Source organism: Eubalaena glacialis, chromosome 8, assembly GCF_028564815.1.
Source record: "Eubalaena glacialis isolate mEubGla1 chromosome 8, mEubGla1.1.hap2.+ XY, whole genome shotgun sequence".
Taxonomy (NCBI): domain Eukaryota; kingdom Metazoa; phylum Chordata; class Mammalia; order Artiodactyla; family Balaenidae; genus Eubalaena; species Eubalaena glacialis.
The window spans coordinates 58060761-58078366 of NC_083723.1; the positions used below are offsets into that span (position 1 = coordinate 58060761).

The 17606-nt window shown below is 37.4% G+C and overlaps 1 protein-coding gene across 1 annotated transcript in view; it reads right to left on the reverse strand.

Annotated features, from left to right (window-relative positions):
- Positions 1-363: 363 nt before the first annotated feature.
- Positions 364-17606, reverse strand: part of TSPAN13 (tetraspanin 13) — a 30808-nt gene continuing 13565 nt past the window's right edge. Inside the window, exons 2-6 of the mRNA XM_061197721.1 lie at positions 12064-12231; positions 11010-11090; positions 9656-9769; positions 8232-8345; positions 364-1494 (exon numbers count right to left, since the gene is read on the reverse strand). Coding sequence (XP_061053704.1) covers positions 1420-1494; positions 8232-8345; positions 9656-9769; positions 11010-11090; positions 12064-12231 — 552 coding nt within the window. The 3' untranslated portion in view covers positions 364-1419. The remainder of the gene's footprint in view (positions 1495-8231; positions 8346-9655; positions 9770-11009; positions 11091-12063; positions 12232-17606) is intronic.

Here is a 17606-nt window from a genome sequence, read left to right on the forward strand (position 1 = left end):
TCCAGAGGCATGTAAGTGACCCACCCTCAAGATGCTCTAAAATTCTACAGATTAACCATTTATCCTCTTTCTTGGTCTAAAAGCCATCAAAACAATTACTAATGAAATACCATATACTACATAAAATATAAGACAAGAAATTAGTAATTTTCAGTAACAGGAAAGAACTTACATATTTTTCCCCCCAAAATGAGCGACTTCTCTTTTAAAAAACAATTTTCGCTATGGAGAAAATATTAGACACTGAAACATTTCAAGAAAAGATTTTGGGATGACTACTGGTGCTGGAAGTTAATTCCATGGTTGGATTATACACGCAGCTCTAGGTCAGTCAAAGGGAACCCGAAGCAAAAAAGAGAAGAATTCCACTTCACTTAATTCATTTATCAATCCTTCCATTACTTTCTTTTAATTCAAACATTCATAGACGAAGAAAGGTTTCCATACTTAATTTTTTAACATAATATACAGAACCACAATACTATTTAAATTCCAAATTATGGGAGATCACACTCAAACAGCTTGGATTTGACGAGTTGCTGAGACAATACTGAGAAATTTCACGGAAAAGGTATTTAGAATTTGTAAGATAGTCAAATATCTTATTGCTATATGGGCCAATGCATTAATAGTAACTTGATTAAAAAGGCAGTCTTTTGGACTTCAAATTATTATAAAAGAATATCAAGATTATATAGATATAATTTCTGAATTTCTCAAACTCATTTCATTTTGAAGGCTGAAGGCAAATGTTACACATTAGAACATTCATGAAACCATTTCTCGTCTGCACTTACCTGTAAATATCAAAAAACTAAACCACACTTTCCTAAAGACCTAGCTATTTCTAGAGTACACTAGTGTAATCAGAAAGACTACTAGAACTAAATTATCACTTTCATGTTAACAATTTTCACCACAACATCTTTCCTAAAAGGACAAAAAAATTGGGGAATTTAGATTTCCCTTATTGAACTTAACAGAATAGAATCTCATACTTTCTGGCTTTAATAAACTTCAACTCTTTTTTCCAGTGGGAACTATCTACACAGCACAGTGCCACATACAATTAATTATTCCAGTGAGATGTACATTTAGATTCACAATATGATCAACACAATAGTGCCATACAAAGTTTTTCTGCAGGTAAAAACGCTAAGAAAGGCCATAGTGGACAGTGCCGACACTGTGAAAAACAGTAGATTACAAGGTACCACTGAGGTTCAGAGGAGACCACAAGTTTCAGATTTTTTCAGCAATGGAAAAAGAAAAACATTTAGAGAAACATAAAAATATATAATTCCACTGTCAATTATGCAATTTTTCATATACTGTTTCCTTAAACAGGCAAATTAGCTTAACTTAAAGTTAGAGGAAATGTACAAGATCAGAATATGAAAGATTTTTCTTGTTTTCTCATCAAAGGAACGCACTAGGATTAGCACGAGGATCTTTCTGGTTCCTGTATCTGTAGGTCAGCCAAACACCCAGGATCTGGAATGGAAAAAAGAAAAGAAGAAAGAGAAAGTAACAGTTGTGTGTATTTATTCAGTTGATCAGCAAAATAATCTGGAACCTCTGAAGCACTTTGTATTATTTGTTCAAAGAGGAAGAGATTTCTTTTTAAAATGTAGTACGTAACCCAAATTAGAGATCCTAAGAAAAATTAATATGAACATTGTGGTAGGCTGAATAATGGCCCTCCAAGGTTGTCCACACCATAATCCCCAGAATCTGCAAATATGCAACCTTACATGGTAACAGGGACATTGCAGACATGACTGAGTTAAAGCTCGTGAGACAGGGAGATTATCTGGGTGGGCTCTGTGACGTAATCACAGGGGTCCTTAAAAGAGGAAAGCAGGAAGGACAGAAATCAGAGATACAGCCAAAAGGTGATGTCATGACAGAAGCACTGGGAAGCAGATTCAGAGAGAGAAGATGCAACACTGCTGGCTTTGAAGATGAAGAAAAGTCAAGCCAAAGGCGAGCCAAGGGGTGCAGGCAGCCTCTAGAAGCTAGAAAAGGCAAGCAAACAGGTTTCCCCTAGAGCCTCCAGAATGAGTCTCCATTTTAAGCTTCTGACCTCCAGAAGTATAAGAAGATAAATGTGTGTTGCTTTAAGCTACTACATTTGTGATTGCTTGTTAGAGCGGCAATAGGAAAGTGATACAAGTTAGCTATTAATACTGAATTGTCTTAATAGCTAAAATATCATATATTTTGCTAATTCAGAAACAGAGTTTGGCAAAAATTAAGCAATAACAAAAATCCTACAATAAATACATTTTCCAACACAGATCATAAAAAATGTCATAATTCCTACCTCTCCAAGGGAGGGGGACGTATACTTTTAGAAAAGTAATAAGTAGTTATCGTGCCATTTCTCACACCACGTTCACTAACGAGTTAACCAATATAACCTGCCTTTTTTTTAATTGAGAAATGTGTTCATTCTGGTTCTGCTACCTCAAAGTTGATTTATTTAAAATAATCAAAACTTCTTAGACTGAAAAAGATGCAAAATTTTAATGGAACAAAATGAATTTCAAATTATATTTCCCATTTCAGACCTGTGCCAACTTTTAATCTAAATTTTGTTCACTTGACTTCACTTGACTTCACTTGACTACTCATTAGCTCTTGAAACTACGTGTAGAGAATTGTGGTAAATCTAAAATTTTCTCCATTTACCACAATAATAACTTCTGAGTTACTACAAAACTCATGATTGGCAATGTTTATTACAACATGTAAGGGCTGATGGAACTATGCTTTGTGTTGAATCAAGGAAACATAAGTCTAATTTAAGGAAGTGGAAAGTCTGGTTTGGTGTCTGTATGACGGGGGTTGGGGGGAAGGAATTTACTTAAACCTATGACGAGTACTTTGTGACTGGCTCTGTTCTTCACATTTCACAAATTCATATAATTTGACCCAAAACCCTATATGATAGGAACTGTCATTATCCTCATTTTACCAGTGAGGGAACTGAGGCATCGAGAGGTTAAATAACTGGATAATAGTTACACAGGTCATGAGTGCCAGAACCAGGATTCAAATCTTGGGTCCAAGCTCTTAATTACGTGTGTTGTTTTATATGAGAATCTGATGTGTTACAGGCCATTCTCAAGCTAACAACATTCCACCTACCATTTCAGCCATGCTTGTTATTACAGTACTGAAATACTTACACACCTGTTATCAAGCAGCTACTTCTCTGACACCTCTCAGCCTGCCCGAGCATCATTTCCCTGACCCTGCCTCAGAAATACCGGCACACAGGGAACTTCTAGTTAGAATTTCTGAGTTTGTTAAATATTTTTATAACCACCCCAGAATACATGCCAATGGTGTAAGTTACAGTTCTTAGGGGAAACAAAGCCATCGGGTAAATAAAATACTCATAATCTGGAGTCACATTTTACCAAAATTCCTCCAATTAAGCTGTGATAAAATGAAACAACCCCTTCTTGTGCCCCATTGCTGGACCACTATCTCCTCACACCCAGAGAGAGCATGAAAAGGTCATGCCCAAAATGCAAAAAGATCAAAGTTAGATAATTACTGGATTTTTAGCTTACAAAGGTGCTCATGATTTAAAGATTTTCAAGGGTAACTTTGACCCGATCATAAACTCTGCTGACTCTAGAACCTACACCCAGGATGCAAGAGGTCACCAGAGTACAGTTCTATGAAATGTCTACACAGAGTATGCAAAAAGCATGTCCTTTGTTATTTATTTTTATATTTATTAAATATAGAAAGGCAGAAGGTAATATGACAAAATATTAATGATGATTTCTGAGGAGGTAATTTTAGTTAGTAGATACATTTACTCTTTCAGCTTCATAATTGTATTTTCTAAATTTTCTACAAAGCACATGTACTAATTGTTATAACTTTTTTGGGGGATTCTAAATCAATGTTTCTTTGATGGTTTATATTTATTTTCATGTATTACAAATAGTTCAAACGAAATCTTTCTATTTCATCTATGACAGGAAATCATCAGCTAGTTAGCCTCATCCCTTCAAACTCTGAGAATCGCTGATTCTGTGAAATATTGAATAAAATAAACATTTAAAAAGTGAGAGAGCCTATAAAATAGTCACAATCCAAAAAATATCAGGTTGGATAAATTACTGTTAAAATCTCTAGCTAGGTTTCAAAAGGACATGGTGTATAAATTCAGAGCAGGACTCCATGAAAGAACACCTTAGAAATCTAAGACCCATGAGTTTATATTCTTCAATAATTAATATTTCAGAAGACAGCGGGGGCTGGGAGGGATGAATAGGCAGGGCACAGAGAGCATTTTTAGGGTAGTGAACATACTCTGTATGATACCATAATGATGGAGATATTTGTCCAAACTCATAGACTGTGCAACACCAAAAGTGAACCCTAATGTAGGTTATGGGCTTTGTGTGTTATTATGTGCCAATGTAGTTTCATCAGCTGTGACAAATGCACGATCCGGTGAGTCACGGTGACAGTGGGGGGGCTTTGCTTGTGTGGGTGCAGGGAGATACTGGAAATCTCTGGACCTTCCTCTCAATTTGGCTGTGAACTTAAAACTGCTCTAAAAATAAATAAATAACCTCCTTTTAAAATAATATATGCATAGCTGAAGGCAGTGTGATCCGATGAGAAGAAAATGGAGCTGCTCAAAAGAACTAAATTCTCAAAATAAATCCCAGATATAAAAAAAGAAACCATGTGGCGAAATTCTGATCATTACTGACTCTGGCTAATGGAGTGTATGGACATTGCTCATTCTGGTTTTTTCCCACCTATATTTTTAAATTTTCATGACAAAATTTTTTTACTTTTAAATCCATGTTTTATTTTAAAAGAAAGAAAGGAAAAATGCACAGGACTGTTTTCAAACGGTATATGAATTTTCTTGAATCAATGCCATGACCAGCCCAGAAGTAAGATGGCTCCTTCCTGAGAAAAAGTGAAGTGAAAATATGCTTAGAGTAGGAAGGGATGTCAGGGAAAACTTCTTTTGAAAAGTGAATACTAATGAGAATTCCTGGGAGGAATTCCAGTGGTTAGGACTCCAAGCTTCCACTGCAGGGGGCCCAGGTTCAATCCCTGGTTGGGGAACTAAGATCCCACAAATGTGGTGAGGCCAAAAAAAAAAAAGTGAATACTAAGCTTGGTCTTTATCTCCAGTTTGATAATAACAGCCAAGTATGGATTTTTCATTCTCAAAGGGAGAAAAAGAAACTGAATTAGAATATACAATATACACAAACATCTATGTATATATAATATGCTATCTTAATCATACATTTTATACATATATATGTAATGTATACATTATATACACAAATTCAATACATGTCACACACACACAATCAAAATGAGAAGATCTAATGTGCAACATGGTGACTACAGTGAAAACACTGTACTGTACAATTGTATTGTACAGAATACTGTATTGTATTGCACAATCTACTCTCTTGCTAAGAGAGTAGAACTTAAATGTTCTACAAAGGTAAATATGTGAGGTGATGGATGTGTTAATGAACTTGATAGGGGGAATCCTTTCACAATGTATACGTATATCAAATCATCATGATATACACTTTAAATATCTTACAATTTTATTTGTCAATTATACCTCAATAAAACAAAAAATATATTTTTTTGTATTTTTATATTTAATTATACAGAGAGAAATAAATTTCTAGGCCCAAGATGAAGCTGCTCTTATCCAGGGTGCCACATCAGCAAACCGAAACTTGGGTAAACTTTGTGTCCCTGTAAATGCTCCTCTTGACCAGAAGTGCAATATATTCAGTCAGCCAATCCCCAAAGGCCAAGCCAATTCTGGGCCTTCTCACCCCAAACAAGACTGACTATGTGGCCCCAGCCAATCAGATATTTTCTATTATTCCCTTCCTTATTCTTTATCCTATAAAAGCTCCTTGCCTTCGGCCTTATTTTGCAGTTCTCTGAAAGGAGACTGTCTATGAAGTGTTAAAATTTGTTTGTATCACCTAAACTGCCTTCTTTAATCATTTTTAACATATATAATCAAAATGAGAAAGGGGCCTCTAAACATAAAAATCAACTGGATAAACCATATAGGCAAAAAGCAATAAACTGAACCACATAAAAAGTAAAACCTATAAATTTTATTTAAAAATCATGAAAAAGTTAAGTAAATGCAAAAGAAATTGAAAGCAGGACAAAGAAGTCAAGTAGAATGAGTGATGAGACGAGGAGGGAGCCAGGAAGGAAACGGAGGAAATAAAAGGAGAGTGGGCAACTTTCTGGGGCGCCTGGGTTTCTAAGAGCACCCAGTGAGCCCCAGCCTTGAGGCCTCTTTTCTAAACACCTTCTAGGCCCTGAGGCCCGCTCTCCTATTCTTTTACAAAATTCCCCTTTTTTGCATAGACTGAGTTACAGGCGATCCAAAGGTCCTTGATCAGGACAGACAGTAGGTGGGCAATTCACAAAAGAAGTAATACCAGTGGTCCAAAAACACATGAATACATGAATATTTTCAAATTCACTAGTCACATTTCCAAAAGAGCAAACAGAACGGTAATACTATTTTTACCTATCAAATTGGCAAATATTTTGTAAGATAAAAATATCGAGAATTAGTGCTTGAATCAGAAGTTGGTAGAATCTCCCCCAAAAGGCAATTTGGCAATACTTATCAAACTCTTTTAAAATGCCCATATACTGAATGTGTCATATTTTACTTCTGGAGGTGTACTCTAAAGAAAAACTAGGGAATATAGATCAAAAATATATATACAAGGAAGTTGACCATGAAATTACTTATTATAGGGACATACTGATGGGGAAATCAAATGTCCAAGAAATTAAATGACAGAGTAAACTTCAAATATAAAAAACACAAGATTTTTCTGATTTCCTTTTAAAGATAAATGCTCATTCTTACAATAGCCTACCATATATTTCCACAGTTATATGCACAATCTTACTTAATAGCATTATTCTACACATGCTATTCTTTGTTTAAAACAGGAGTGTGCATGGGCAATTAACACAACCATCACAGGGGTCCCATCATCATTTTTTAAGGGGGTATAATATGGGGACTTGTACATCAATAATTTACTCATGTCTACAAAATGACAGCTAACACACACAGCACTTGCCGTATGTCAGGCATTTTTCTATATATTACAAGTTTTTACATATACTAACTCCTTTAAGCATCAAAACAACTCCGTGAAATAGGGGCTTTCCATTATTATGCCTGTTTGCAAAGCCGAAGAAACAGCAGCACAGAAAGATTAAGGAACTTGCCCAAGGTCACACAGTTAATAAAGCAGGAGAACTAGGTTTCCAACCCAGAGAGTGCATTTTTTAACTATTTGCTCTTGTCTAATAAACTCTAATTTCACCAGCTCATTATTCACTAGACAAACATGAGCTGGCCCAAAGGTTTGCTGTTATAAACAATAAACATTCTTGTGTATTCATTTTACATAGTTATACAATTATCTCCATGAAATAAAGCACTGCAAGTAGAATTGATGATTTAGAAAAAAGTTTTAATTTAAATACATATTGCCAATTCAGATGCATCAAAAATGTCCAGAGTTATTGAGTGTTTAAATAAAGACAATGAGGAATTAGCATTCCTCAAAAATTATCAAAATAATATGTGTGTGGTTTTGCTTAGACATTTATATAAATGTATTAATATAGTAAATATATTAATATAACATATATGTTATATAGGTAAGAAATTAATAACAATGATTATCTACAGGTTTTAGAAGGCTAGGAACAAAGGGGAGTGGGGATAGGGTTGGAAGGCAACTTTTCAAAGCATACCTATATATAAATGTGTGTATATTACACATTAATATATATATATTAAACAATGTGAATGTCCTACCTATTCCAAAATTATATCTAAAATTATAATTTATCATACAACTCTAGAAATAGAAGAGACTCAAAAGATAACCCAGTCTAATCTCTTCATTTAATTTTACATAATTAATGATCAAGCACTTCACCCTGTATAAACTTAATGCTAGATCTGTGAGGTCTTCTGATTTCAAGCCACAGCTCCACCTATTACAGTACTAGTTCCCAGTGAAAACATCCATTGATACATTCCAAAAGTTAAGTGCCATGCTAAGGTAAAATGCCATGCCCTCTTGCCCTATAAAACAGGAATCTCTATGACAAAGAACGGAAGATATGGAGTCATCTGTACATACCTCTGTAAAACTGAAGAAGAGGCCAATGCCACCAACAAATCTCAAAACTTCTCCTGCATATTTTCCTATTATTGGAGCACAGGGTGAGCACTGGTGGCTGCTTTGCATACAGCTCTGTATCAATTTTCAAAAAAGAACTTTTATTTCAAAGTACATTTATAATGAGCAGATTAAAAAAAAAACACCCACATAAAAATGACTGTCTGGAATATCACATCCATCTTGGAGCCATGGTTCTTTAGTAGTGTCCAAAATCGTAAGATGGCTCCTAAGATTCCCACCCCCAGGGTACATGCCCGGAATAACCACCCCTTGAGAGTGGACGGGATTTGTGAATATGATGGATTGTCACTCCCATGTTTATGTTGCATTACATAAGACACTGTCTTAATAAAATGAAGAGATTCTCACGCTGACTTTGATGCCATGTTGTGAGATGTCTGTATAGTTAAGACCTGACCAGCATCTAGGAACTTAGAGACACCAGAAAGAAAATGGGACTTCAGTCCTACAACCACCAGAAGCTGAATTCGACCAACAATAGCTTGGTAGAAGACCCCAAACCTGAGATGAGATTGTAGCCCTGGCCAATACCTTGACTTCATTCTGGTGAGATCCTGATGAGCAGAGGACCTAGCTAAGCTATACGCAGGCTCCTGACTTAGGGAAACTAAGACAATAAACGGGTGTTGTTTTAACCACTAAAATTGTGATAATGTATTATATAGCAATAGAAAACTAATAACCCACAAAAGAGGACACAACGCGGGGATGTCCAGCTCAGGGCTCAGCGAGGGGGTAATAGGAGTTTCCCCAAAATATAAACACATGTAAACTTCCCAGGAGAGCCAAGCTCCAAGCTCCAAGTCAATCGCCATATGGGATTGGGTTGGACTTGGGAGGTCAGTGGTCTGGCCTGGGGCAACAGGTTGGCTCTAATTGATCTATCGCTAGCTCAGCTCCCAGAAAGGGCATGAAGTTGTGATGGGGAAGAAGGGAGAGAGGAAAGAGGGTGGTTCCTTGTGTCCTCCACCCTGGGGATGTTTAGCTGGTTGAGAAGCCCAATTTAGTACAGACCACTCTCCTCCTACTACCCTGATAGGCTTCCAAACCAAGACATTTACTTGCTGATCTGCTGTTATTTCTCTTTCACAACTTGTTCTAGGAGGATTTGACTGGGAAGGAATTAGGGGCAAAGAACCAAAAGCATCCGTGCCTGGCTGGGCCCTGGAATATTCAGTATCCTCAGGATGGATATTTGAGAACAGACAATTGATACAATAGTGTACACGGAATGTAATGCTGGTATATAAAAAACACTTTAAAAGTACAATTCACCATCAGAAAGTCCACTTCTTCCATGTTAACCATTATTCATCTGTATGCAATACATCTCCAAACAACATTTTATACTTTGTACTTACAGCCAGACAGGTGTCATTTGGGTTAAAACTTCGGAACCCACAGCAGTTTAAATTTCTCTGGATGTCATTTCGAGCACTTGCTGTATTGTTCCAACCAACTTCCAAAAGCTGACCCTAGAAAACGCATTTAAACATACATTAAAATGTATCATCCCTGGGACTTCCCTGGTGGTCCAGTGGTTAAGACTTAGCCTTCCAAGGCAGGGGGTGCAGGTTCAATCCCTGGTCGGGGAGCTAAGATCCCACATGCCTCGTGGCCAAAAAAACAAAACATAAAACAGAAGCAATATTTTAACAAATTCAATAAAGACTTGAAAAATGGTCCACATCAAAAAAAATCTTAAAAAAAAAAAAAAAAGTGTCATCCCTGCATAAAATGTATAAAGCTGGAGCCTGCAACTCTTAAAACCGAGTGCACCTAATATAATACTCTTTATAAGAGCATCAAAACTTTTCAAAGGGTTACACTTCAATCTGCAACAAAAAGAAGGCATGATTTCTGGGCTTCCCTGGTGGCGCAGTGGTTGAGAATCCGCCTGCCAATGCAGGGGACACGGGTTCAGGCCCTGGTCCCGGAAGATCCCACATGCCACGGAGCAGCTGGGCCCGTGAGCCACAATTACTGAGCCTGCGCGTCTGGAGCCTGTGCTCCGCAACAAGAGAGGCCGCGATAGTGAGAGGCCTGCGCACTGCGATGAAGAGTGGCCCCCACTTGCCACAACTGGAGAAAGCCCTCGCATAGAAACGAAGACCGAACACAGCCATAAATAAATAAAAATTTAAAAAAGAAAAAAGAAAAAAGAATTGGAGAAAAACAAATCATGATAAATTTGTAAAAAAAAAAAAAAAAAAAAAAAGAAGGCATGATTTCTATCCCAAGAATAAAAAGTCTTCAAGTTCACATGTGATTTAAAAGAAGCACTTAGGTCAAAGGCCTAGTTTTCAGAGTGTAGCAAGACAAATTTTCCATTGCCCCAAAAGAGAGACCCATATTCTTCAAACAAATTAGAGTTTGAAGAGAATAATTGCCAGAATGAAACCACAAACATTCTGGAGCAAATGTTTCATTGCATAATAGTAGGGAAAGACTGGGTGAACATCCATTAGCAGGAGGACTTTTTACCCAGTGAGGGCAAAATCCTACTTCAAGGATGCAGAAAATAGCAACACGTGGTGTTTTAGGGCTCTAAGCAGCCCCACTAAGGCAATGAGGAACAAAAGACTTCAGCTATGTAGAGTGAAATGGCATTCTGAACAGGAAGAAATTATATTATATTCCAATCATTCCTCCCCCTTTCTTCCTACACGTACTATGTGGTATAATAAAGTAGAAAGAAAAAAAGTCTTTGCTTACCTGTTGCTCCTGGTTCAGGGCTAAGCAAGCACATGATACGGAAAACTGGACAATAAATACAAGTAAGAGAATAATCATGTACTGAGAATCAAAGTTAAGGCTATTTCTGGAAATTCTTAAAATAACATAAAACAGAGGTACTGCCAACTTCACAACTCACTAGAAGGAGGTCACCCAGAAAACAGAACAAATGGCACTTAGAGAAAGTGCAAGAAGAATACACGTAATTTTTATTTTGATGATACACTGTAGATATAATTATATAGAAAAATACTAACAACAATAATTATTTAAATGCTGATCTATTATAGAGAAAAGACTTGTGGTTGCCAAGGGGGAGGGGAGTGGGGAGGGATGGATTGGGAGTTTGGGATTAGCAGATGCAAACTCTTATACATAGGATGGATAAACAACAAGATCCTACTGTATAGCACAGGGAACTATATTCAATATCCTGTGATAAACCATAACAGAAAAGAATATGAAAAGAATATATATGTATAACTGAGCCACTTTGCTATACAGCAGAAATTAAACACAACATTGTAAATCAACTATACTTCAATAAATTATTAAAAATAAATAAAAGTTGATCTATTATAATTTCATTTAGATTAAAATAAAAATTCTTACATAGATAAAACAGGAAATAAGTAGAGATAAATGTATGTAAGCTTTCTTAATATCAACTCTTAAAAAAAATCATTGTGAAATTCTCAACCAAATATTAATGACTTGGAAAGGACCTAGAAGTCACTGAATCAGTTCAAGGTAACTCTGAATTTGCAACACATACATAGGATGATACTGAACTTGTAGAATACATTCGTCATGATGTGAAAAGGAGAGAGAATATGTAAACATACAATAACTTAACCCTAAGAAATGTTCCCAATGTTGGTTGGACAAATACACATGATGCTTGCCAGGAGTTGCTGTCTGGCAATTAATTTCCTAACAGTAATTTTAAATTAGTTGTAGTTATCACAGGAGTAATCAATAAGATAAGAGCAAACCCAAGTGGGGTATAAATCCCACCTGTAAAAAAGGATACAAAAAAAAGCAACACCTGATGGTGTTTCACGGCTCCGATCAGCCCCACTAATGCAATCAGGAACAAGAAGATGCCCACCGCGATGACCACACCGACCACCCGGAGACTGGAAATCAGCCCGAAGCCGATGCCCCACGCTGCAATTCCAATTAGCAGCAGACTAACCAACTGCAAAAACAACCACAAAGGGCAGTGATGGGGGGAGGGGGGGAGGGAGGGGGAGGGAGAAGAAAGAAGGGAAAAGCGTCAATTTATGTATTAATATCAAGAACATTTTTCAGGCACCTACTTAGTATCTTACAAATGATTGCTAACACTCAATACTAGAATACACACATGATCTCACAGACAGTATTGTCTTAACAAGTTATATTAATCCTTGGCCGTGCTTTTAAAAAACAAACAATAATCTACAAAATTATTACGGAGCCTCAGAGGCCATCTGGCTTACTAAACCTAAACGATTTCTACTTAAGCTTTTGAAATAATAGCGTATGTAAAACTTTTAGACACCAACACATCTCAGTCCGACACACTGGTTTCTTCACGTGGAAATCACATATCTTTCCTTCAAAGCCCCAGACTGTAACCTTCTCTGTGGTACCTTCCTAGTCCCCAACAAACTAAATTCATCTCTCCATTCTCTGAGCAATCTCTGTTCTTCAAATATGGTTCCACTGTTCCCTTCAACACATTAGCACTCTGTTTCCAAGCCTGTCTCTCCTAGGAGTCTCTGAGCAACTTAGAGACCCCATCTTTTCACTTCTCTTTATCCCCAGAACCTATCACAGAACCTCGCCTTTGGAACAGTCAAAATATCTCACAATATTGTTGATGAAATGAATTGCTTTAGATATCATTGGCTATTCTGTGAGAATTCAAATATAGAGAGAGACTATTAAAACTTTTAGGATGAAAAGAGTATAAGAGATTTTAGCTACTTAGAGCAAAAATGGCATTCTGAGCAAGAAGAAATTATTTTACATCCCAATCATTTAATTTATATTCTTATAAAACAAAATCAAGTGTAAGAGGTAAAACACATGCCTCAATCAGTCATTACCTGTAAAACTCAAAGTTACAGTTACTTCTTTAAAATAACACTTAAATAGCATGCCATATAAAGATTATAATCAACTGATAGAAGATACAGCTTAAATAGGTATGGGGGTGGCCGGGGTGGAGGGTGGAACAGGAAAGAGACAGTATCTTCAAGTCAATCAAGAGTCAACCATTTCCTGGAGCAAGTTGACAGCTTAATACCTTGTTGGGAGGAATCAAAGTATGTAAAATAAACTTTCTAGCACCACTCCAAGGCCTAATAAACTTTGTTTTGAGATACAAAATAAATCATCACTCACTCAAATGGTTCTTTACTCAAATGTGTAATTTTTTATAAGTGTAGTCATTGTTTATCAGACACAATTTTTAAATGCCTTGGTATGTAAAACTTCTTATATGTATAGACATACAAGTAAAATGGCTAAATATGGACAAATACAGCAGCTATTTGTATTTTTATCCATTTATTATAAAGCAGCAAAACTTGAGAATGAAAGCAACGATCTGTAGCATGATAGGAACAAGTTATGGAGTTATATGGACTTGATGTTCTCCATTGAATTAGTACACAGAGGAAGTTTTTCTTTTTAGAGGGAGAAGAAGAGGATAAACTTCTCACAAATACTGCTACCCAGAAATTAGTTCTCCTCATTTTCTCAACTGCTTCTTCTCAGCAGATCCATTTGCTTCTGTCTCATTTTTATCAACTCACAGTCTTCTCACAACTTCAAACAATCTTGGATTGAGAAAAAGTCCTCGGGCCCATCACAAATGAGCTTATTTCTGACTTTGTTATACCCGAATATAGCACATTTCCTTTCATGAGGTGTAAAAGGTAGAAGCCTGAAGGAGGTGTCAAGGAAGGAGAGGAAGATAATGCCAGAGGGGCCTCACCTCAGTGAGGGGAGAGGGCAATGCTTAGCATACTCAACAAACACTGAAGATGGTCCACATTCTCAACACATCAGAGTAACTTGCTGTATCAGTCAGGGTTCTCCAGAGAAACAGAACCAACAAGATATATATTGAGAGAGAGTGAGAAAGAGAGAGGAGATTTACTTGAAGGAACTGGCTGATGTAATTGTGGGGTCTACCAAGTCCAGCATGTGTAGGAAGGGATGACAGGTTGGAAATTCTGACACGATTTCAGTGATGCAGTCTTGAGACAGAATTCCTTCTCCTTTAGGAAACGTAGTCTTTGTTCTTAATGCTTTCATATTTCATATCGTACATGAGGCCCATAATTACCTAAACTCAACTGAGTGTAAATGTTAATCACAACTAAAAAATACCTTCAGAGCAACATCTAGACTGATGCTTGAAAAAGCATCTTGGCATCACAGCCCAGCCAAGGTGACATATAAAATTAACCAACACTTGCCAGCTTCAAGTCCTGGGTGTGATGCTTATTTACGAACTTAATTAAATTCAGGGGCAGGATATTTACTCTATATTTCTTTGAGTCTTAGGGCCAAAAAGATCAGAAGCGTGAATAATATGATACATAAAATTCTTCTAACCCATAGTTTTAAAGAATCCTTTGGGAATTATACCAAATCCTTAACAACATTAATGAAATTCTTACCACAAGTTAAATATTCATCAACAAATGGTTAGTGCCCACTACACATGGACGCCAGAGACAAGATACCCCTAAATACTGAAATTTAAATTCATATAATTTTCATGTGGAACACAATATGTTCCTTTGATTTTTTTTTTCAACCATGTAAAACCATTCTTAGTTGGCAGGCTGTACAATAATAGGCAATGGAATGGATGTGGCCCATGGGCTGCAGCTTGCTGACTTTCATTCTAGAATTCAATGTAGGAGAGAATGAAAAATTACAATGGGACAAATCATTGCTATGTCAGAGATTTTTACAAAGTGGGTCAGAGTAGAGAACAATAATCAAAAATATCCAGATAAACAGAACACATCAAAGACTGCAAAGGAACCATAACAGAACACATAGTAGGTTGAAAAATGACCCCAACTGAATATTACCGTATACAGCAAAAGAATGAATGCTATATCACATGGCAAAAGATGTGACTCAATTAAGGGTCTAAAAGGGACAAGCTTATCCTGGATTATCAGGCGGCCTCTAAGTGTCATCAAAAGTATCCTTACGAGAGAGGCAGAGGGAGAGTAGAGACAGAGAGAGAAGACAGCAATATAAAGACAGAGGCAGAGGGTGATGTGACCACAAGGCAAGGAATGCTGGCAGCCACCAGAAGACAAAAGAGGCAAAGTGGCAAGGAGGCAAGGAACAGATTCTCCCCTAGGGCCTTCAGAGGGAGTGCAACCCTGTCAACAACTTGATGGTGAACTTCTGGCCTCGTGGACTGTTAGAATAGCTTTCTGCTGTTTTTAAGCCACCATGTTTGTGGTAATCTGTCACAGTAGCCCACACAAAACAGTTCTCGCATTTGGAGATGAATAAGTCAGGAATGCATGTTACAGAAAGCTGCCTGATATTTTACCATCAACGTAATCCTAACCATATAGCTGGAGTGAATTATTCAGGTATCCCTTGTCAGTACCCTCCCAGCAAACCAAATCCTTTATTTACAACAGCAGCATTTCAACAAAAGGAGAAAACTGCTCTCTGCTCTCTCAGCTACCCAACTTACAGGCTTATTAATAATGAGAATCTTTCCCCCTTTGAAAAATAATGTCTATAACTAAAAAGGGGGCAGGGCACTTTATCACTTCTATAAGAAGTTCTAGCTTCCAGACTAGGCTTTATGCTGTTATTGAAAACATGATCTAGAACATTCACAAGTATCTTTGCTCTGATTTTTTTTTTTTTTCTAGGTAGGGGAAGAAAAAGGCTACACCCTTCTATGTACCTCTCTCTCAAGAGTATTCCTCACCAAGTTAGCTCTGCTGTGTCTCTAATATAGTTTTAGTCTATCCCCATCATTGATACTAGGCACCTCTCCTTCAAAAACATTTGAGAGGGTGTATCACTTTCTTATTGTCGTTTTAACAAATTAGCACAAGCTTAGTGGCTTAAAACACCACGAAAGTACTTGTAATTCTGGAGGTCAGAAGTCCAACACGGGTCTTCCAAGCTAAAATAACAGTGTCAGTAAGACTTCATTCCTTCTGGAAGCTCTAGGGGAGAATCCATTTCTTTGCCTTTTCTAGCCTCTAGAAGCCACTTGCACTCCTTGGCCAGTATATCCCCTTTCTCCATCTTCAAAGGCAGCTGTGTTATATCTTCAAATTTCTCAGACTGCAACCTGCTTCTCTAAGCACATCACTTTCTCTGAGTATAAGCCACCTCCATCCCTCTTATACAGACCTTTATGATTATATAGGGCCCACAGGTAACCCAGAATAATCGCCCATCTCAAGATGCTTAATTTAATCACATCTTCAAAGCCCCTTTTGCTATATAAGGTCACATATTCACAGGTTCTAAGGATGAGGATGTGAACCTTTGGTGGTAGAGGAGTATTACTCATCCTACCATAGAACTTGGGCAACTGAGTTACCCACGTAACTGAGTCCTTCCTGCTACTCGTACTTTAAAATATTGAAAAAGACTTAACATTTTATTTAAATATTTAGCTGAGGGACTTCCCTGGTGGTGCAGTGGTTAAAAATCCACCTGCCAATGCAGGGGACAGGGGTTCGAACCCTGGTCCGGGAAATCCCACATGCCACGGTGCAACTAAGCCCGTGCGCCACAACTACTGAGGCTGCGCTCTAGAGCCCTCAAGCCACGACTACTGAAGCCCGTGCAACTAGAGCCCGTGCTCCACAACAAGGGAAGCCACCGCAATGAGAAGCCCGCACACCGCAATCAAGAGTAGCCCCCGCTCGCCGCAGCTAGAGAAAGCCCGCACGCAGCAACGAAGACCCAACGCAGCCAAAAATAAATTAATTATTAAAAAAAAAAACACTATATATTCTCTGTGGTTGATTACCAGATCAAATTGTCATATATAAACATGTATAGAAATGATGTATGTTGATTTTAGGATAGTGAGTACAATACTTTTGGTGCGGATTGGGAAAGGGAACGGAGAGGGGCCCTTTAGCTGTACTATAACTTTGAACCTCTTCAAAAGAGACATAGCAAAACACTGGCATTTGTGAAATCAGGCTGTTGGGATCACATGAGTACACCATATTACTTTCTGTGCATATAAAGCATTTCCAAGTTACAAGTAGCCTGAAAATGTAACAGCCCTTTTCTTACTGGAACACCAATACTAAATTCTTCTGCTTTGCTTTCCTCTGTAAATTTGTCCAACTTGCCTCACCCAGCCTTTGTTCCCACAATTCCCCAAACATGGCTACTCGCATCAAGATATTCTCATTTGTCTCTCAAATATTTCACATTAATTCCCAACTGTGCATCTCCAGGTACTGTCCACATTCTCCCCTACAATTTGCACCCACTTAAGAAAAAGGAAGGCTTTCAAATGAAGGTGGTAGAGACCTGAAGACAGTAGGCAGTAAT